At 52.8% G+C, this 21,557-nt stretch overlaps 2 protein-coding genes and 2 pseudogenes across 2 annotated transcripts; 3 read left to right on the forward strand and 1 right to left on the reverse strand.

The window, feature by feature from the left end:
- Positions 1 to 3,368: 3,368 nt before the first annotated feature.
- On the reverse strand, positions 3,369 to 3,674 carry LOC129195590 (feather keratin Cos2-3-like). The gene has a single exon (XM_054801783.1). The coding sequence runs from the start codon at positions 3,672 to 3,674 to the stop codon at positions 3,369 to 3,371; it is 306 nt and encodes a 101-aa protein (XP_054657758.1).
- A 3,162-nt stretch (positions 3,675 to 6,836) lies between these two features.
- On the forward strand, positions 6,837 to 7,615 carry LOC129195495 (feather keratin Cos2-3-like). The gene is made up of 2 exons (XM_054801612.1): positions 6,837 to 6,900; positions 7,305 to 7,615. Exon 2 carries the CDS (start codon positions 7,307 to 7,309, stop codon positions 7,613 to 7,615), a length of 309 nt encoding a protein of 102 aa, XP_054657587.1. The 5' UTR covers positions 6,837 to 6,900; positions 7,305 to 7,306.
- Positions 7,616 to 11,812: 4,197 nt separating this feature from the next.
- LOC129195494 (feather keratin Cos1-1/Cos1-3/Cos2-1-like) lies at positions 11,813 to 12,581 on the forward strand (annotated as a pseudogene).
- Positions 12,582 to 14,674: 2,093 nt separating this feature from the next.
- LOC129195277 (cyclin-Y-like protein 1) lies at positions 14,675 to 15,670 on the forward strand (annotated as a pseudogene).
- Positions 15,671 to 21,557: the final 5,887 nt, after the last annotated feature.

The following is a 21,557-nucleotide window of genomic DNA, read 5'->3' on the forward strand; positions in this document are numbered from 1 at the left end:
TCTACATATCAGCAGCAATGTGGGGCAATTGAACCAAGCCTCCAAGGCAAATTCTGTCCTTTGTGTTCTTGCTTCTTGCAGAGAACATCTGTAAAAGTTGATCTTACCTTCTCAGGGTAGGAAGGTAAGGGAGGACTAATAGAGTAGTGCAGGCTGTCTTAAAGGAACTGGGTAATGCTTACTGGGCAACAGACTCAAATCGATAGACAGACTCCACTTGCGGAGTCAGTAACTTTTAGCTGAGCATCCATATGTCCTGCTGGGGTCTGCCCTGCTGTAATTTTTCTTGGTCTCACATTCAGCACCTCCTTTCCCCAAGCTGGCTCCTGGTCTGGCTCCAGGCTGCCAGGAAGCCAGCTGGGTCACCATGGACAGGGCTCCAGGCACTTGGATATGAGATCTGCAGCGGGGCCCATGTACCTGTGCCCAAGGACGTGGCAATGACCAACCTCATCAGCTCTGCTGTCCTTGATGGTAGTTGTGGAAATGCTTTAGAAAGCCTGCTGAGGTTGGACCATACCCGCGCTGGGGTGTCTGTAACTGCTTCCTTTGCTGGGTGGGATGATGTTTCATTTGGGGGTGAATTCTACCTATTGAGTGTTAGAGCCCTCTTCAGCCCCGGAGAGCAACCAAAAGCAGGACCTCAGACGTCTAAGGGGCCTGAGGCACAGATGAGTGCAGGACACTGAGGGCTGCAGACAATTCCGCATCAGTTTAATCGGTAGTCCCCTGACATAACCTGGGTTATGCAAGGCCCTGCTTAGGGCTGGCAGTGAGGACCCAGGACCTCTAGGAGAGGCAGGTTGACCTGGCCCAGCAGCGTAATGCCAACGGGGTACCCTAGACCCTCTAAAGTGAACTGGATATCCTTCCTGAGACACAGGCCCAAATCCATAGGACGTGATCCAGAAGGAAAGTCAGCACCCTCCAGCTGAGCATCCACATGCAGTACTAGGGTGGGATTGCCTGAACACGAGACCCTGGAAGCAGTTCTATTGCCCGTGGACTGTTTGAGGCATCCATATGGGGCAGAGAGCTACAACACAAGAGTTGGAGGCAACTCTGCCCCTCTTGGATTGCCAGTGGGAGGCCAAAGAAGCCCGCTAGGCAGTGGAAACGCTCTAGTGCACAGGTGACAGTCTCCCTCCTTCAGCCACTACTAACCAGATGAGGATCACACATGTGGAGTCCGGACGTGGGCATCTCCATGCTGGTGCTCACAGTTCAGAGTGTGAACTCTCAGCAGAAACTCACCCTTTACTTTGAGATTCATTTCACCTGTCCTGAAGAGCCAGGGCACAAAAATCCATTTACACTGGGGCCACCCTTTCCTGTCTTGCCAGGAAGTGGAGAGACAAACCAGTTAAGGCACTTTGGACTTCTCATTCTGAAAAGATGATTCAAAGCTATGGGGACATATGGGCTGTCACGAGCCACAGCTGCCTCATTCTGAAGGAGTCATTTCCAATGTAGTCTTCTGTCGGGGGAGATCTGAATCCCCTTCCTGGGGCCTCCCTTATCTTTGCTGCAGTGTTTACAGAAGTCATTGCTTATTATTCTGCCTCAGATTTGCTCTCCCTCAGAGCAGGCTGAATTACCACAGAGGTCTGGGGAGGGGTAGCCCTTGCTGGAGTTGTTGACACACTTTCCACCAGCTCACTTTCCCCAGGGACTAGTTACACAGAGCTCGCTCCCTGTAGTCCCAAGGAGAGAGGAGATGCAGCAGGACCCTTCAGGATCCTGATTCCTTCTGTAAGCCGTGGGAGACTTTGGAGAGCAGGTACATTCAGGTGCTGTTGATAACTCACAGCAGAAACTGCTGGAAGCAGAGGACAGGAGTGTAGCTGCCTGTGTGGAAGGAGTTGGGGTCTGGAGAGATAAGAAGGAAGGGAAGGAAGTGCACAGGAAGAAATTGAGAGTAAGAGCTAGTCCCTGGGTTTTGTTCAAAGGTACCATCAGAGAAGTCAGTTCTTCATGCCGAGGGTTACAGGTAGACACTGTATTTGCACAGGCAAATTTAGTGTTGTTACTTAGCTCATGGGAGTTTGCGTGGTGTCAGTTATACAAGACCTGAGCCACCTCCTTTCCTAGGTGACTTCCAGAGCTCACTCCTTCCTCCAGATATTGCCTCTGTGTCCTTGCCATTGCTGAGCTCTCGGGCAGTGAGGCTGTTACTGCTCAGTTGGAGCCGTGCTGCTGCTGTGCAGAAGCCAGCCTGGGGGCACTGCCATACCTCAGCTGAGCTGTAGGTGTGTGGGTTCAGGGTGCTTGCACATGTCAGTTCATCTCTCACACTGAAATTCCACTTTTTCTTTACCTTTACCTTTATCATCTTTATCATCTTTATGTCTCTCTCTATCTTACTTTTGTCTCAGGGATCAGTTTCTCATCTTCAGCTTTCTCACATTAGACTGCACGCTACTCTCCAGGTACAGCACTTATTTTGGGGCCCTCTCTCAAGAGGACTACCTCACAGAGCAGCTCTTCCCAGCCCAGGAGACAGCTGTCATGCAGTTGGTGTGATTCCCCTTCCCCTTTTTACTTACAGACAACAGGAAAACTCTCAGGGGGGTGTGAACATCCAACATCAACAAGAGCTCTATCTTGCAGCTCACCTACCTGGCGAGTGGGAAGAAGAAAGATCTACAACACAGCATGCAGAGAGGAAAATGGGTCAGCCAGACACTGCTGATGGAGTTCCTCTTGCTGGGACTGGGGGATGCCTGTGAGCTCCAGACACCTCTCTTTCTCCTCTGTCTGGCCACATACACAGTGACCATGGTTGGGAAGATCCTCATCATTGTGCTGGTGGTCAGAGACCCGCATCTCCACACACCCATGCACTTCTTCCTGATGAATCTGTCTGGCCTGGAGACCTGCTACAGCTCCACCATCCCGCCCAGGCTGCTAGCCAGCTTCCTCACTGGAGACACGACCATCTCTGTGCAGGGATGTATGGCACAGTTTTTCTTCTCCCCTTCTCCCACCTTTTCCCCTGAGCAGACCGGAAGACTTGCCACAGAAGGAAGGAGGACTCGGAGGCCCAGGCTTGAATGCAGCACAGCTTTAATGAGTCTAAAGAAGAGAAGGAGGTGGCTCACAGGGAGCACCAGGGTCAGCCACTAAGAAGCAGAAGAGCTCTTGCAGGGTGTTGTCTGTCGGCCTGCCCTGCAGAGGGAGAGACGCCAACAGGTCCCCGCCAGGCTGGTGTTGAGAGACAGCAACAGGAAAGGAAAGAGAGAGAGGAGAGTGGAAGAAGGAAACAATGGCCCAAAGCTCTACATAGAATGCCCTGAATCTCTGCCTCCTCTCCAGCAGCATGTTCTGAGGTCTTGGGAGGATCTTGCCAGGGGAAGCTGCCAGCAGATTTAGCAGGGTTGACACCTGTTGCCACAGTAGTGGCTGGTGATGCAGGAGAGGTCACAGCACCCAGAGTTGATGGGCACTCCGTCACGGCTGAGGATGCTGCCAACAGCAGCGGAGGTGGAGGAGCCCACAACGGTGTTCTGTGGGAAGGAGCTGAGGATGGGGCCAGGCAGGGTCACCACCACGGGGGAGGGCTCAATGACGACTATGGAGTTCTGGCACTGCCTGACGCAGGGCTCATTGCAGCTGTTGGCCAGCGGGGTTGGGCCGCAGGGCTGGCAGGGCTGGCACTGGTTGTAGCAGGACATTTCTCTGGGCAAAAGTACACCTGGGAGAGAGGGTAGAGACTAATCAGAGCACAGGTACATGTGAGGAGCAGTTTGTCGCGAGTCCAACACCCCACTGTGAGCATGTGAAAGGCGCCTGCAGTGAGGGAAGAGGGTTTCTTGGCCTCATCCGGACATGGTACTGCAAAGTGCCACCAGCCCCAAGGTGGCTGATGACTATCTCTTAAAAGAAGAGCCTCCTCAGGCAAGTCCCAGACACTCGCTGTTGCCCTTCTCCCCCCTCCCATGACAAGCAGCGCCACAACCCAGCACAGGATGGAGGAGCACGCATCTGCATGACCAGAAAAAGGGCGTGGGAAAAGGGCTTCAGACTCACCTGCTTCCCAAGGAGAAGGAGACAAGAGAAGTGGATGAGAGAGCGAGGAGTCGCGCTGGCTTTTATGGTGGCCCTGACCTGCCCCAGGCCCAGAGGTAGCTTCTACGGAAGTGGCAATCTTCTAAGGTGCTCGTGATGAACAGCAATCATCTCAGCTAATGACATGGGCTGGGTGGTTGTTTTCCCCAACACTGCCTATTCATTTCCTGGCTCTTGCCATACCCATTCCCTCACAGAGGCGGCTTCTGAGTGCTGGGATTGAGAGGCCCCAGGATTTCCGGGGCAAGAATGTGTCGGTGCCGGCAAAAGACTCAGCTCAGGTGCCGGATAGGTGCAGTGCAGGCAAGTGATGTTGGCCTGGGGCACACTCGTGGGGTTGCCTGTGGCTGCATTGACAGGAAGGGGCCCAGCTGCTCCCAGCCCTGCAATTCCTGGCTGGTCGCCCAAGGGCTTTCCTTGCGTGAGGACATGCTGTGTCTTTCTCTTTCCCTCCCTCAAACACAGCTGGGGCAGAGGAAGCAGCAGTCCACCATGTGCTTCCATTGAGCACACGTACCCTGGGGTACAACACTAACATTTACGTAGCTTGCTTCAAAACAGCATATGCACACCTAGAGCTTTATAATAATATCAGCTTCTTGCAGTCTAGAGAAAAGTGTAATTTAGAAGTTAAAGGCACCGCTCTAAATGCAACAAACAGAGGGAAGACCAATTTTGAGGCACTGAGGGATCGATCTGAGTGACAGATGTCATCTACCTGGACATGTGCAAAGCATTTGACACTATCCCACATGACATCCTTGTCTCTAAATTGGAGAGACATGGATTCCACAGATGGACCACTCGGTGGACAAGGAATTGGCTGGACGGTCGCACTCAAAGAGTTGTGGTCAACAGCTCAATGTCCAAGTGGAGATCAGTGACGAGTGGCGTTCCTCAGGGGTCGGTACTGGGACCGGCGCTGTTTAACATCTTTGTCGACGGCACGGACAGTGGGATCGAGTGCACCCTCAGCAAGTTTGCCAACGACACCAAGCTGTGTGGTGCAGTCGACACGGTGGAGGAAAGGGATGCCATCCAGAGGGAGTGCCTGGGAAAAGCTGTTCCCAGCCTTTTGGCCTTGGATGAGATGCAGGAGACTTAGCTTCAGGGCCCCATGGTCTGGGGAAGGCGAGGGGAACTCCCGCATCAGCTGGCATCACCACACAGGGGAAACCGCCACCGACCGGTTTGGCTCTGAAAAGCTTTTCCTTAAAAGCAAGCATCCTTGCAAAATGATTTGGCATTTGCCCAATGAAGTCTTTCATCTGGAGAAGCTGCAGCCGCATGCTCTGACTGCTCTAATGTGATTCCTGACAGGTCCAGTTGGCTGTTGTCAGTCTTTCCAGGCTGCCCCCAGTCTCCCTTTCCCAGGACACTTACTTTCCTGGAAACACCGCTACCACATTTGTTGTCCCCTGTAACCTCAAAGCTTTTACATGAGTCATGACCCTGGGAAACAGCTCAGCCCCTCGAGGCTGCCTGAAGGCAGCATGGAAAGAGTTGGCCAGGGTTCGAGGTCCAGTGAGACCTGAGTGCTGTGTCCCTGTCTGCGTCCCCATAGACAACGAGGGGCTGAGAGTGTGACTGAGGAACTGCTGGGGACCTCCCTGCCAGAGCAGGGATGGGGCAATCTAAGCAGGACAGATGCACAGGCAACATTGTTAAGACAAGTCTTAACAGAGACTCTGTTAAGTCTGGACAGAGACCGTCCACAGAGAGGAGGAGGCCAAAGAGGTTGGCAGCTTCCTCCTGACGACAGATTAAGGTAAAAGAGAGTTGAAAAGCTGAAGTGCCTGTCAGATTCCTCCCTGATGCCTCCCTGATGCCTTCAGTCTGCCATCCCAAGCTTTCCATTGTTACTGCTGGTTTCCCTTCCTTCCCAGGCAGCAGGTCATCCAAGGACAGCAGAGTGCATCCCCTGCTCCAGGGGCACCATGAAGCAGAGACCTTTTGTTTTGTTTATGTGTCCAGACTCTTCTCAGTAGTGCCCACTGGCAGGATGAGAGGCAATGGGCAAAAAACAACCCAAATAACATTCCATCTGAACACAAAGAAAAAACTTTTTGCTGTGAGGGATGTCAAACACCGGAACAGGTTGTTCAGAGAAGTCATGGAGTCTTCCTCTGTGGAGACAGACAAAACCTGTCTGGACGTAGTTGTAGACAACATGGTCTAACTGAGCTGGAGGGCATTTGGGCCTCTCCCCACAATCGATGAACCCTCAAGGCTGTCAACCCCAAAGAGGTTGGCAACTTCCTCCTGAGGGCAGCTTAAGGTACAAGCGAGTTGAAAAGCTGAAGTGCAGCCTGCCTGCCCGGGAAGACACAGCCACTGACTGTTGGCATGAGCCATGAGGGAAGGAAAGAGGAGCACAGGGCACATACTCACAGGAGCCCTTGGGGGACAAGCCAAGGATTGCAGGGCTGGGCGCACTGGGGCTCTTCCTGTCAGCAGGATGAAAAAAGAAACCCACCAGAGTGCCCCAGGCAGACATCACCTGCCTCCACTGGACCCCTCTGGCACTTAGTCCATGTCTTCTGCCCACTCTGAGGCATGCTTGTCCCGGAAATCCTGGGGCCTCTCATCCCAGCACTCATGAGGAGCATCCATGCAGGAATGGGCATGACATAACCAGGAAATGCAAAGGCAGCATAGAGGGACACAGCAACACATCCCTGGGATGTTTCCGTTCATTCGGAGCAGGCAGGAAAATTGTAGCTTATGCAGCACTGCCTTTGGGCCTCAGGCAGTCTAGAGGCCAGTATAAAAGCCAGACCAACTGGTCGCTCTCTCAACCACTTCCATCACCGCCTCCTCCTTGGGAAACAGGTGAGTTGGAACCCCCTTTTCTCCTCCGCCTCCTCCTCTAGGACGGACTCTTGCCTTCCACGACATCCCAGGTGATACCTGCTCCTTGGTCTTCTGTTAGTGTTCTGCGATCATGATCGTGGGAGAGAGCAGAGGCGAGATGGTCTGTCATGGAGATAGGCTGGGGCTGGGCTGGGGTAGCTTCTTGGCTATAGGCTAGGCAGGAGGATCCCTGGGCCTGGCTGCTGTCTGAAGAACCCTGCTGGGCTCAGGCACAGAAGCCCTTCTTCCCCCCTGCACAGCCTCTACCTCCCCACCCAGCAGGTGCCTTGGCTTCCTGTTGGTGGGGTCGCAGGCTCTTCCTCAGGTGTTCCTGTGCTCTGCTTCCCCCTGTCCTCTCTCCCAGGTTCACCTCCACCTTTGAGACATGTCCTGCTACAACCAGTGCCTGCCATGCCAGCCCTGCGGCCCGACCCCGCTGGCCAACAGCTGCAATGAGCCCTGCGTCAGGCAGTGCCAGAACTCCACCGTTGTCATTGAGCCCTCCCCCGTGGTGGTGATTCTTCCTGGCCCCATCCTCAGCTCCTTCCCACAGAGCACTGCCGTGGGCTCCTCCACCTCCGCTGCTGTTGGCAGCATCCTCAGCCGTGACGGAGTGCCCATCAACTCTGGGTGCTGTGACCTCTCCTGCATCACCAGCCGCTACTGTGGCAGCAGAAGGTGCCCCCCTTGCTAAAGCGCCCGGTGACAGCCCAGACAAGGAGCCCTGTGAACGCAGAAGATGATGCCAGACTGAAGGACGGAAATCGTGGCCATTGCTTGGAGAGGGGCTGGGCATGTCCCGCTCCTCCGGCAAAGGGTGTCAGCCCTTTGGAAGGGGCCAGCCTGGGCTCTCTGAAAACATGGCCGATGCCTCTCGTTCCCTTCCTCCACTCTCTCCTTTCCCTCCTTTTCCTTTGTCATTTTCTGCTCCCCTGGGCCATGAGGCCAGCCAAAGGCAGCTTGGGGGCACCTGCCTGCCCCTCTCCCTCTGTGGGGCACTGACTCTTGGCTGCCCGTGGTGATCCTTCCACTGCGGGCTCCTCTTGGAGACATCTTGTTTCCCTCTTTGGACTCATTAAACCCTGCTGCATCCCAGCCTCGGGCTCTGTGTGGTCCTTTGCTCTCTGGATGCTCTCTAAAGCTGTCCAGGGAGACAGGAGATCTGCTGGGAGGGAACAAACGGGTGAGCCGGTGGAGCCCTTCTCATTCCTAGAGGACTGGGAGGGCAGGACACACTCTCTGTGGGCCTGCTTCACTCCCTGTCCCTTGCAGCTCAGAACCACATCTCTGCCTCCTCCACAGGCAGCAAGGTTTTTTGCATGGGCCTGCAAGATGACACAGAGGAGCAACTGACAGTTCCTCCCATGGTACTGCAGAGAGAGCGCTGATCAGAATAGCCCACGCTCGCTCTTTGCAGCTCATGGCAAGTGCAATCCCATCCTGGGGTGCAGGGGAAGAACAGTTGCATGGCAGAAGCTCTCTCACCACCTTCTCCTCTTCTCTGCGGCCACTAGTCCCAGCCCCTGACAGGAAGAGGATCTTTGTTTGCAGATCTCTGGGTGCCTCGTGGAAATAGGGGTGCCAAGGGAGAAGCGAGAGCGCTTTCCCCAGAGCTCAGCCTTGCACAGAAGGGCCTCCTACCAGGATGCCAAGAGAGGAGAACTGTACTGTGCCCCTCCTCCCAGCTCCCACCTCTCCCAAAGCCGACCGATCATGGGGAACAGCCTTTGGTGCTTGAACCTCAGAAACTTGGGACTACAAAGACAGCCGAGATCTTCTGCACTGACCTGTCTGTGAAACACTGAGAGTGCATGGGTTGGAAAGGAGAGGCAATGCGGGCTGGATGGTTGGGGAAAGGAATGCAGGTGAAGGGGGGTCTGGGACAACCAAGGGAGCAGGTGTTTCTTCTCTGTCATCAGTTCTGATGCAGGACCTTTGCTAGCAGACTCAGAAAGAGATGAAGCAAGCACAGAAGCTCCCATTCACAGCTTTCCTCCCACACGGCCTTCGCGATCTCCTTGTTCGTGTCAGCCTTGTGGCAGGAGAGTTGGCGGGCTGTGCTCTGCCCGTGGCTGTAAACCTGCCACTAACTTCCCAGGTACACAAGCACAAAGGCCAGTTGACATCACTGCCCACCATCCTCTGAGGGGAACAGCAGTGGGAGAGAGAGACTGCTCCTGACGGCACAGATGCACAGCAAAAAACCCCACATAAATGATAAACGCTCATGGCACTTCTAATTGCCATAGATGGTGCAAAACAACAGGGACCTTGGCTGGCTTCCAGACACCCAGCCAGCTGCTCTCTCACTCTCCTTCCTCTATGGGACAGATTCCTTTAACTTATTACTAGTGAAACATAGAGCCGGATGGTGAGAAAGAGTGAAAAATCCTTCAAATACCTTCACTGCATCCTCTCCTCCTTTTCACAGACTCAGCCTCCCTCCTTCATTCACGACTCTTCTATTTCCTCCACCCCCAAGCAGCACAGTGGGATGCGGCATGGGGGGTTGTAGTCAGTACACAGTCAGTCCTTTCTGCCGCAGTTTCCTCTGCACATTTTTCCCTGCTCCAGTGTGAGCACTTCCCATAGGTTGCAGTCTGTCAAAACCAGCTCCAGCATGGGTCCTGTCCACAGGCTGCAGTCCTTCCAGATAAGACTGCTCCAGCGTGGGTCCTCCAGGGGCCACAGTTCTGCCAGCAGCCTGCTTCAGCACAGGCCCTGCACAGGCCACACTTCCTGCAGGGGATATCCTAGAATCCTGGAGTGGTTTGGGCTGGAAGGGACCTCAAAGCCCATCTAGTTCCAAACCCCCTGCCATGGGCAGGGACACCCTCCACTAGACCACGTTGCCCAAAGCCCCACCCAGCCTGGCCTTGAGCACTTCCAGGGATGGGCCATCCACAAGTTCTCTGGGCCTGTCCCAAGGATGTCACGTGGCACAAAGTCAAATGCTTTGCACAAGTCCAGGTGTACAGCACCAGTTGCTCTTCCCTTATCCACTAACGCTGTAACCCCATCGTAGAAGGCCACCAAATTTGTCAGGCACGATTTGCCCTTAGTGAAGCCATGTTGGCTGTCACCAATCGCCTCCTTAATTTCCATGTGCCTTAGCAGAGTTTCCAGGAGGATCTCCTCCATGACCTTGCCAGGCACCGGTAAGACTGACTGGCCTGTAGCTCCCCGGCTCTTCCTTTCTTCCCCTTTTTAAAAATGGGGATTGTGTTTCCCCTTTTCCAGTCAGTGGGAACTTCACCACACTGGCACAGCTTCTCAAATACGGTGTAGAGTTGCTTAGCCGCTTCATCCATGAATTCCCTCAGGATGTGTGGAGGCATCTCATCAGGTCTCATGGACTTGTGCGTCTTCAGGTTCCTTAGATGGTCTCGAACGTGATCTCCTCTGACAGTGGCTGGTTCTTCATTCTCCCAGTCCCTGCCTTTGCTTTCTGACTCTTGGGTGGTGTGGCTAGAGCACTTGCCAGTGAAGACTGAGGCAAAAAGTTGTTGAGTACCTCAGTCTTCTCCTTGTCCCAGGTAACCAGGTCTCCCATTTCATACGGGAGGGGTTCCACATTTTCCCTAGTCTTCCTTTTATCACTGACGTACCTATGTAAGATTTTCTTGTTGTCCTTGACATCCCTGGCCAGTTTTAATTCTGTCAGGGCTTTAGCCTTTCCTAACCTGATCCCTGTGTGCTTGGACAATTTCTCTCTATTCCTCCCAGCCTACCTGCCCTTGCTTCCACCCTCTGTAGGCATCCTCATTGTGTTTGAGTTTGTCCGGGAGCTCCTTGCTGATCCCCGCAGGCCTCCTGCCGTTTTTGCCTGCCTTCCTCTTTGTTGGGATGCATCGTTCCTGAGCTTGGAGGACGTGATCCTTGTATCCTTGTCTCTAAATTGGAGAGATATGCATTCGATGGATGGACCACTCGGTCTACAAGGAATTGGCTGAATGGTCGCACTCAAAGAGTTGTGGTCAACGGCTCAATGTCCAAGTGGAGAACAGTGACTCAGGATTTTATGGGGGATATGGAATTCCTGGTGCTTGACCTCCAAAGGTGTTTGAATCAAAGCTCTTGGCTTTCTTGGCCTTTCTCCCTGTACATAAAGCAAGAAGTGGAGGGCACAGGAGGCAGAGACTGCATTTCAGCTGGCAAGGGCAACCCGCTACTCTGCGGTGCTCATGGACACACCAGGGGAGAGTCCCCCTGCTATGACCTGCGTATGCCCTCGTGATGAGGGTCACACAAGTACAGACCGACACACGTGTGCTCGTGCACGCCTGCATGGAGCCATGCCAAAATCTGTACGCTCACATAAAGCCAAGAAAACATCAGCAGCTGTGGCCTCTGCTGAGGAGATGCTGGGGAGCCTGCTGGCAGGACACGACTCAAGTACCCCGGGGAAGGACCGGGCCCCAGACATGCTCACGGTGTTGCCTGAGGACCTGCAGAGTCTGCACAGAGAGGGGATGAGGCCAAGGAGCCCAGCAAACGCGTCCTGACAGCACTGTTAGTGTTGCAATAGGGTCAAACCCTCCCAGCAGAAGCCCACTGGTGTGCAACAATGAGCGACCGTCAGAGAGATGTGCCATGTCCTCTCAAATGGCAGTCCTTGGGCATCCGGTGCCCACATCCTAACCACAAACAAGCCCACAGGAATGACCCAGGTGCACATCAGTTGCCTGCACAGGATGCCATCAGCACTGGAGCTGAGTCTTCTGCCTGCGCTGACGTGTTTCTGCCCTGGAAATCCTGGGGCCTCTCGTCCCGGCACTTACAGAAGCCTTCACGTGGGGAAGCACGTGGCATAAGCCAGGAAATGAAAAGGCAGCAGTGCAGGAAACCAGGACACAGCCCATGCCATTAGCTGGGATGCTTTGCATTAGGCATGAGCTTGTCAGAACATTATTACTTCCACAAGGGGTGCCTCCGGGCCTGAGGCAGCACGAGACTCCTATAAAAGGCAGCCCAAGTCTCTGCTCTCTCATCCACTTCTCTCGCCTCCTTCTCCTTGGGAATCAGGTGAGTGGGAAGCCTCTTCTCCTCCTCCTTCGAGATCAGGTCTTTCCTCGATGCATGTCTCCGCTGATACGGACTGCCCTAGCCCAGGGCTGGGAGCTGCTTCTCATGGGAGAGGCAAGGGCAGAGAAGGTCTTCCACAGAGAGGGGCTGGGACTTAGGTGAGGCAGCTCCTGGGCTGTGAGCTGGGCAGCGTCTGCTGGGCCAGGAGGTGCCCTGCCTCCCGTGTGGTTGGGTGCAGTGCTGCTTCTCAGGTGCCCCTGTTTTCTGCCTCTCCCTACCCTCTCTCCCAGGTGAACCTCTGGCCCAGAGACATGTCCTGCTCCGACAAGTGCCAGCCCTGCCAGCCTTGCCTGCCCTGCCAGCCCTGTGGCCCAACCCCGCTGGCCAACAGCTGCAATGAGCCCTGCGTCAGGCAGTGCCAGAACTCCATAGTCGTCATTGAGCCCTCCCCCGTGGTGGTGACCCTGCCTGGCCCCATCCTCAGCTCCTTCCCACAGAACACCGTTGTGGGCTCCTCCACCTCCGCTGCTGTTGGCAGCATCCTCAGCTGTGATGGAGTGCCCATCAACTCTGGGTGCTGTGACCTCTCCTGCATCACCAGCCGCTACTGTGGCAACAGGTGTCAACCCTGCTAAATCTGCTGGCAGCTTCCCCTGGCAAGATCCTCCCAAGACCTCAGAACATGCTGCTGGAGAGGAGGCAGAGATTCAGGGCATTCTATGTAGAGCTTTGGGCCATTGTTTCCTTCTTCCACTCTCCTCTCTCTCCTTCCTTTCCTGTTGCTGTCTCTCAACACCAGCCTGGCGGGGACCTGTTGGCGTCTCTCCCTCTGCAGAGTGGGCAGGCAGACAGTCGTGCCTTCAGGTGCTCCCTGTGAGCCACCTCCTTCTCTTCTTTAGACTCATTAAAGTTGTGCTGCATTCAAGCCTGGGCCTCCGAGTCCTCCTTCCTTCTGTGGCAAGTCTTCCAGTCTGGTTATGACAAAAGGTGGCTTCTTGGGGAGAATTAGCTTGGGCGCAAAAGAGGACCCTTCCTCATTCCCAGAAGATGGGAAGGATAGGACTCACTGCCCTGGGTTGTCTTTTTTGCCCTGTCCTTGGAGTTGAGGAAGATATTCTTGGCTACTTCACAGCAGATGGCCACCATTCCTTCCAGCCTTGCTGTATATCTTCCTAGATGGGCCTGAAGCACTGCTTCCTGGATCACATTCTGTGAATGGGGAGACCAAGCCCTGTGTGAGGAGCCCATGGCTGCCAATGGATGAGGTCAGCAGCCCCTCTGGCACTCTGGGAAGGGATCTCCTCTAGCTCTGGATTGAGCTGTGCTGGGGGATGAGGCTCGAATAGAGGATGGCTCCAAAGGGCACGCAGGGCTGAGGTAATGCACAAGTTAGGATTGGTAGCAACCACACAATGGAGTCCCCACTCTCTGTGAACCCAGCACCCCCATGGGCCGCTGCAGCTCTGGGAGAGCACCCAGTGCCCAAATACCCGTGGCTGCTCTGTGGTTTCTTGTCTCCTTTAAGCCTAGGGCAGCTTTCCTGAGCCTTTAAGGTTGTACCACTGCCAGATCCCAGCTCTGCTCTGGAAAGGCTCTGTGCAAGAGCAGTTACCCCCTCCATCCCCACTGGGCCACTGCGGCAACAGTGGGACACATTTCTGAGCTCAGAAGCTTCTCTGATCTGTCTCTGCTGGGCCATTCGCATGTCTCCTGTGTTGGCTTATATTCTCAGGCACCAGCTGGACCAAAAACCTTGGCATATCAGAGGCCTTGGCCAGGAGGAGGTGCCAAGGCAGAAGGGTGGCCATGCACATCGGGAGCTCTGTGGACTGCCTTCCCCGCAGCAAAAGGTGAAATTCCAGCAGAGGGGCTTTCTGCCTGGAGGCTCAGTTATGAGATCCTTCATCTGCCTCCTAGCCACCCAACTGTGAAGCAAAGCGATGAAGGCGTTGAGGCACTGACCCCATCTTCCCTGTTATCGAGGTCTGTGTAAGCCCAGCTCAGCAGGCCCTAAGTCCACAAAGCATCTGCTCCCTGCATATCCCTGCAGGAAATCCCCGCTCTCTGGCCACCATCCCACCATTTACAGGCAGACGGTGACTGGGCAGATGGCAGCAGTGCGCAGAGTGTCCCCACAGTAACATGAGCTCTCCGCAGCCCAGTGATTCCCTACCTTCTCATGGCTTGTTTCAGGTGTTCATCTTCCCTGAGCCTGGGTGAACTACTTGTGGCTTCGCTGTTAATGCCAACATTTAGGTATGCTTTTCAGTGATACTTGAAGATTTTTTAGATGTCAGACTTCAGTCCCAGGTAGTGGTCTAAATCCTGGCATCCCTCAGGTATCCATGGTCTCCTGGGTGCAGAAAAGGAACTCCTGAAGGCACTTATGGCTCAAAATAACATCTCAGGCGTACAGTGCCCCATGGACCACATGAGGTTCTACTCACGCTCCTCCTGCCTACAGTTTGGGGCAGAGGCGCCATCTTTGTCCATCCCTCTGGGTGCTGGGCACCTTCTTTCTGTGCCCAGAAACCAAGGCTTCACCTCCTCCTTCATGAGACCTGCCGCCCCTGCACTGGGGTCTGTTGCCAGCACCCAGGCATCTCCAGTTCCTCCCCACTGTGGGCATGGCCCCCACGGGTAGCCCCACAGGTTGAGAATTGGTCGTGCCCTGGGGACACGGTGGTACAGGACAGGCACCAACCCAACCATAGCACAAACAGGGGGGATGACCCTGTCTGTACTCAGCTTCCCTGGCTCCCCAAGTGCTCTGAGGCAGGGACAGCCTGAACTCTGCTCACATCGCCACTGCTCCTCACATGCAGGCCAAGGCTTTCCCAGCGCTGCAGTCCCTGGCTGTTGGAGATCTGTCATTACCCCTTGTCTGCTCCATGTGGCTTCTTGTGATGACAGAGCCTCCGTCCTCTTTGTAGCCACCCTTTAAGTAGGAGACTACTGTGATGAGGTCTCCCTCGAGCCTTCTGTTCTCCAGGGAGAAAAGATTTTCCTCCTTCAGTCTTTCCTCATAGGATAGGTTCTCTAGCCCTTTGGTCATCTTTGACACATACAAGGTGATAGCAGCAGGCGGCAGATCAGGATCAGTGGAGGCCAAGTCAGGGGACTCAGATCCCAGCAGTGGCAGCTCCCATCTCCAGCACATTAGTGACCAGGTTTTCCTAGGTGGTTTAGCTCTGGAACCTGATCTACCTGATCATCCCAGATCAAACACAATATTCCTGAGCAAGTCTCAAATAGATGTGCAAGAGAAGAGGAGGAGTAACCACACTGACTGTGTTTCTCCTGGGCAGCTTAAAAAATATACAGCTCATGCTCAACAATAGTCATAGATGACCGTGCAGTCAATCAATCTGATCTTGGAAGCATGATAAAGTGCATCATTAGCAATATTCTACTGTATAAAGAACAGAGATTCAGAGAGATGATTGGATGTTTTTGAGGAAAAATCTCATCCTCTCACACAGGAAGAAGTTCCAGATGACTACTACAAGCATGGCCCTGATCGCAAACACAGTTTGGACACTTTCAGTGTTCCACAGCTGATAGCTCAATATGCAGTTTGGTTTATCTGGAAAGGCTTTTAACCTATGCAGAGATTGACATATGCCCTAGTAACTGAAAGAGGATAGTCCCAGGAGATGTAATTCTGTCTTCTACGCTTGCTCCATGCAGTGACAATGAGGATGTCATTCCCCAGCAAGGTTAGAAGATACATGGAGAAGATAATGGCACACGGGACCATGTGCTCACCTAGAGAGGTCGGGAAGCCCAGAGGAATGACATCAGTTACAGGTGTAACTTGTTCTCCTTTGCCATGGCTCTAAAAATTACAAAGGAGGTTATCTCAAAGTACAAAAAAAAAAAAAAATAAAAAAAAAAAGAAAAAAAAAAAAAAGAATGTGACGGAAGGCCCTAACCAGTACAAATTTCAGCTCGAGATTGCAAATAATCACCTGCATGATCATCCACATTAAGCCAATTCTGTCCCCGGAGGAATGCGTTCTCTTAAACCAAAAGTGAACATAAATGGAATTTAAGGATGCTATAAAAATAGCAAAGTGCAGTGGGTTTTTTTCCAGTTCAGCTACTCCTGACATGTAGCTCTCAACAGTTTGAAGACGATAATGAGAATTTTTTTTTTAAATGTACTCCTTTTTGACTCTGAGCCATGCTATTCTCCCTTGTGTGATTTTATTCTTTCAAAGAATAATTGCAATTTCCCAGTTCTCAGAAAGATGTCAAATGGGAGTCTTGTCCATGTTCTTTCCTGACTGTGTTCCTTGTCCTGTCCTCCACCTTCTTACTTCTTGCTTATGTTTATGTGGGATCCACACCGAGCTGAGGGGCATTCTGAGACCAACACTCCTGTTTGTGTGTGAGAAAGTCAGAAAACCACCTCCAGGAGGACATCCTGGGGGCGATCCTACAGACGGCCATGTGGAAGAATCATCCCCTGAGCTCTCCACAGACACAACGTGCATCCAGTTTTCTAACTGTAGGTGTAGGCGAGGAAGCACAGAAGATGTGAACATGTTAACTGAGCAGGTTAATGCAGAACCTGTCTTTGCTTCTCAGTGGCCATCCACCTTTCCGTCCCTCTCAGGCACATGACACCTCTTTTCTTCACGTGCCTCATTCTCTTTGCCTCCTGATTGTCCCTGTTCTGTCTCTCCTTCTCACACATCCCAATTTGATACAGACTAAGTTCTGCCTGTCACTCCAGAAGGCTTCACTGCTTACACATACACTTTTACTGTCTCAGAAAGGAAAACTCAGCTAAACCATCTTTGTAGCCACCAGGGCTGGTTTTGTCACCTTCCCACACAGTTGCTCTCCAAGGTCAGCTCTTTGCTCCACCAAATGGATTTAGCATGACACGGTGCACAGAGGGACAAACTCATTCCTAGAAATGGACTGAACAGCTGGCTTTTGTCAGGAAATGGGGGCACCGGGATTCTCGCCAGCAAAACAACGGTGATTCCCCTGAGATGGAGGAGAGACATGAAAAGCAATGGATTGGCTTGGGGCATGGGTGGGAATCCAGTAGAACAGACAGTCTTCCCCAGTCTCTGGATAATGGGTCTTTTTCACATGCCGAGGGTTTGGCTGATGTCCAGGTGCGTGGCTAGGAAGGGATTTTTCCTTCCTCGGGCTATTTTGGCTAGGAATACACCCACAAGAGCAGTCGTGTCTCACCACAAGGGCTCCTTTCTGCAAGAGTGTGCTTCAGAATGAGAGCGGGAAAAGCCAGTCAGATACATCTTCTTAATACTCATTCCCATGCCTCAGTTAGTTTCATCTCAGGGGGTTTGATGGAGCCTGTTGTGGTTCATACGGCATCCCTCAATAGCTCTCCCCCAAGTCCAGGCACTCCTTGAACTTGACGGTTTTATTGGGCTATTTTGCTTTTTTTCCCAAGACCCTGGATCTGAACTCAGACCAAAAAGTCACACCAGCATGCTGTTGCTGACCTTTGTCTTTGCTACACAGGCTGGGGAGGCAGAGACCCAGTCTCACCACAACCCCGGCATGCCACTGCTGGACAAGCTTAGGTCTACAAGCACGCAGTGCTGGGGAGGGAGACACTGCACAGGGAACACACACAGACACACTTTTTCTGTGTGATCGCGCATGCTGTGGTTACCAGTGTGGGCTCAGTGGAGAGACAGGTGGTGCTGTCCTGCAGCTTGGCATCCTGCACATGGAAAAACACCGGGGATTTCTCCACAGAAAGCACAGAGGAGAACCTCTCTGAATATACACAAGGTTTGGATTTATCCATCCACAGCAGGATCTGAGAGACCTGGGTCAGCGACCCCTCTTGCTCCAATCCTTCTAGCCTGAAAGACACATCTCACCAAAGACTGCAAGTCCCATCAGGTTTGCCAGAAAAAAAACAGGACTATGTCATGCTTTCCCTTTCACAGGTTGACCACAGAGTTTCAAGAAAGAGGGAGTTGGTGCTTGCAGGTTCACATCTTCTTCCTCTGTCTCCAAACCTCACTGTGGAGAGTAGAAAAAATCTGCTGCAGACAGACCTCCTTACACCCCCACACTGCTGACCCAGGGAGGCTCTCTAGAGACATGATAGACTGGTGCTCGTCCCAAGGAAAGGAATCAAGTTGCAATCTTTGCTATGTCACAGGTTCCCTAGGGCCAGGGCCAGGTCTTTCAGCACTTGGAGATTCTTACTTGAGCAGTGAGGCAGCAGCTGGGCTTTTCACAGACCTCTAAGTCAGAAGGTATTTGAGCATCCTCTCAGGCAGACATGCCTGCTGTAGAACTGCTGCCTCCAAACTCCAGGTCACATGGGACAAAGGGGCCTTGGGCACCTGAAAAGTCGTGTTGTAGATTAAGGAACAGATCATGCAGGCCACTGCCAGGCAACAGAAGGCTGCCAGGAGCCTTCCAGTATCTTGTGTGTCATGGTGATCTTCCAGGCAGCTTCTCTCCCTAGCTGGCATCATGACTCACAAGTCCATGATCCTCCCTCCTCTTCCTTAGTTTTCAGGTGACTCATGTGGAGGGAAAATTCCTACTGACTCTGGCCCAGTCCCCTCCCTCAAGACAACCTGGGGAGGTCAGCTTTTACCTCCTGATTCCTCAGGCTGAACATGAGGGGATTCAACAGGGGCATCTTTGTGGTGCAGAAGTCAGAAGACCACTCTGTCCTCGGGTACTTGAGACCATGGGCAAATAATTGGTGGCCACTACATTGAGGTAGGCAGCGCAGATGGAGAAGATATGACACTTGCCCAAGACAGAGTGGACTCTCAGGACAGACAAGATGACGCAGACGTAGGAGGTGGGGATGGAGGTGAAACGGGTGATAGTGATGATCGTGCCAAGAAAGATCACCACCCTCTCACTGAGGCTGGTGCCCCCACCAACTGGCCTTTGCACATCTTGGATGTTCTCGGGAGCTGGATGGAGCCGAAGCTTATGTTCACTCTATCCATTCAGAAAGACACGGGGAAAGGAGTAGGGATCCACACAAGGAATCTGTGGAAGAAGGGATGGGGCTGCCATTCAGTGTTTAGCATCTCAGGTCTGGGAATGATGGCCAGGATGGGGCAGTGTCTCTGGGGAAGCTCCCCAGAGCAGAGATTGCCAGTCTACTTGGAGCATCTCCATGAACACCAAGGCCAGAGCTTGGCTAGCCCTGTGCCCCAGCATGGGGGAGATGAGTCAGGTCCCTCCTTTGAATTGCTCCTTGCACTCCACAAGAGCTACAAGAGAGTTCCGAGTTGTGCACGGGCAGGCGGTAACTCAGATCTTTGTGACAGGAGGTACTTGCCACTGGTGTGGGCTGAGTTGTGCCAGACTCCCTCCTCAGGTTAAACAGGTCTCCCCTTGACCACCAAGAGTCACTAGGCCATGGCTCCACCATGCATGTCCGCCCTACTCAGAGGAAAGGCACCTCCAGGGTGCCTCTCTCCTGCCCTGTCCTGCTGACGAGGGGAGTAATAGAGTGGCTTGGTGGGCACGTGGCACCCAGCCAAGGTCGACCCACCACAGCAACACAATCCAGTGTGTCACTCTGCTGCCATCACTGTCCTTCAGAGGTCAGAAAGAGTGAGAAGAGCTAAACTTCATTGGCAAGTGGGGGAAAAGAAATCTAACTTCTCTATCAGTTCACCTTCTTAAAAGAAAGACTGAAATTACGTCGTTCAGCTGTCATCAGCTGGACTGTTTTGCCTTCATGCAAATGGCACTTGCAGTTCCACAATTAAGCAGTGAAACAATGAGGCCACTGGGAGGGGGCTGACGGACTGTGAGCGCTGTACCCTGAAGTGATGACAGTGCAGCATGGACCACCTGGACATTCTCTTCACTGCAAGAAGGACATTGAGGTGCTGGAGCATGTCCAGAGAAGGGCAACAAAGCTGGTGAAGGGTCTGGAGCACAAGTCTTATGAGGAGCGGCTGAGGGAACTGGGGTTGTTTAGTCTGGAGAAGAGGAGGCTGAGGGGAGACCTTATCACTCTCTACAACTACCTGAAAGGAGGTCGTGGTGAGGCGGGTGTTGGTCTCTTCTCCCAAGCAACAAGTGATAGGACAAGAGGAAATGGCCTCATATTGCTCCAGGGGAGGGTTAGGTTGCATAGTAGGAAAAATTTCTTCACCGAAAGGGTGGTCAGACATTGGAACAGGCTCCCCAGAGAGGTGGTGGAGTCACCGTCCCCGGAGGTGTTCAAGAAGCGTGTAGACATGGCACTTTGGGACGTGGTCTAGTAGACATGGTGGTATTGGGTTGATGGTTGGACTTGATGATCCTAGAGGTCTCTTCCAACCTTAAAGATTCTAATAATTCTAATAATTCTAATTGGACAGTCAACTGCTCAAAGGAATTTCAGTTCCAGAAAGGACTTGGATCCAGCAGTTCTCAGATCTCAGTGAGTATGAGCTTCATTTCTCAGAAACACATTCTAGGATAAAATTACTGCTTCTCTAGCCTTACAAGAGAGAGTATTTCATAGAAAGTTAAGATTTTAAATTGGGGTGTGTGGGGGTGTGTGTGGGTGTGTGTATGGGGGTGCGTGTGGGTGTGAATACACTAATATTAAGGGACTATCACCAGAAAGTCTTCCACAGTCATAGACGATGCCTATTCTGTTTCTTGAGTCTGCCCGGAATGCCATCAGGAGTGGAAATGGATGTTTCCACAGAAGACAACTCAATGCTAAAGTAATAGAATAATAGAATCATAGATCATCATGCACTGGGTTGGAAGGGACGATTACTGTAGTTAGTGTCTGGGTCCCTATCTTAATCATGGTGTCCTCATATGCGGCTTGGGTCTCTGTCTCAACCATCGTGTTCTTTGATGTAGTTTGGATCCCTGGCTCAATCAAGGCATTCTCAGCTGTGTTTTGGTCCCTGTCTTAATCACGGTCCTCTGATAGAACTGAATTGTAGCTTGACAGGCACAGGCCAAGCCTCAATGCAGTGCTAAAAGCTGCTGGTTTTCACTGGGGTAGGCAAGGCATCCTTTTATTAGGTGGCATGTCAATTTACCAGGAATGCTACCTTGTTCAAGTGTAAAATCCCAGACTATGGGAGGTGATGACTGTCCTTGGCATTTGCCCAAATCCTTCCACACACCCTGCCACCCAGGGACCGGCCACCTCTCAGGGCACGTTTCACTGTTGCCGCACCCAAAAGTTGTCTCTTGTTATGCCAGCATGACACCAGATTCCGCAAACCCCACAATAAGTCAGCAGTGTTACTTAGTAGAGCTGTTACTTAAACAGCTCAAGGGTGAACAGGGTCCTCGAAGCCTGCACAACAAAACAACCCAGGTGGGAAAAGGCAGGTGTACTCCCTCATCCTCTCCACAAGACAGCTCCCCAGCACAGTAAGGGCCTCAATGCCAGGGCAAAGCACATAGCTTTTGCTTCTATTAGCCTGCTCCAAGTTCAGCCAAATAAAGAGATAAGCAGTGCAGCAAGCAAACTCCCTGACCCACACAAAGGCCTGCCAGTTAGAAACTACTACAGCCATAGCACACTCAATTCAAAACTGCCGTTGTCTCGAGCCCCATGTCGAAGGCGAAAGACTGGAGTGAGTTGCCCTTGTCTGGCCTCCCGGTGC

This window comes from Grus americana, chromosome 22 (assembly GCF_028858705.1).
Source record: "Grus americana isolate bGruAme1 chromosome 22, bGruAme1.mat, whole genome shotgun sequence".
NCBI lineage: Eukaryota > Metazoa > Chordata > Aves > Gruiformes > Gruidae > Grus > Grus americana.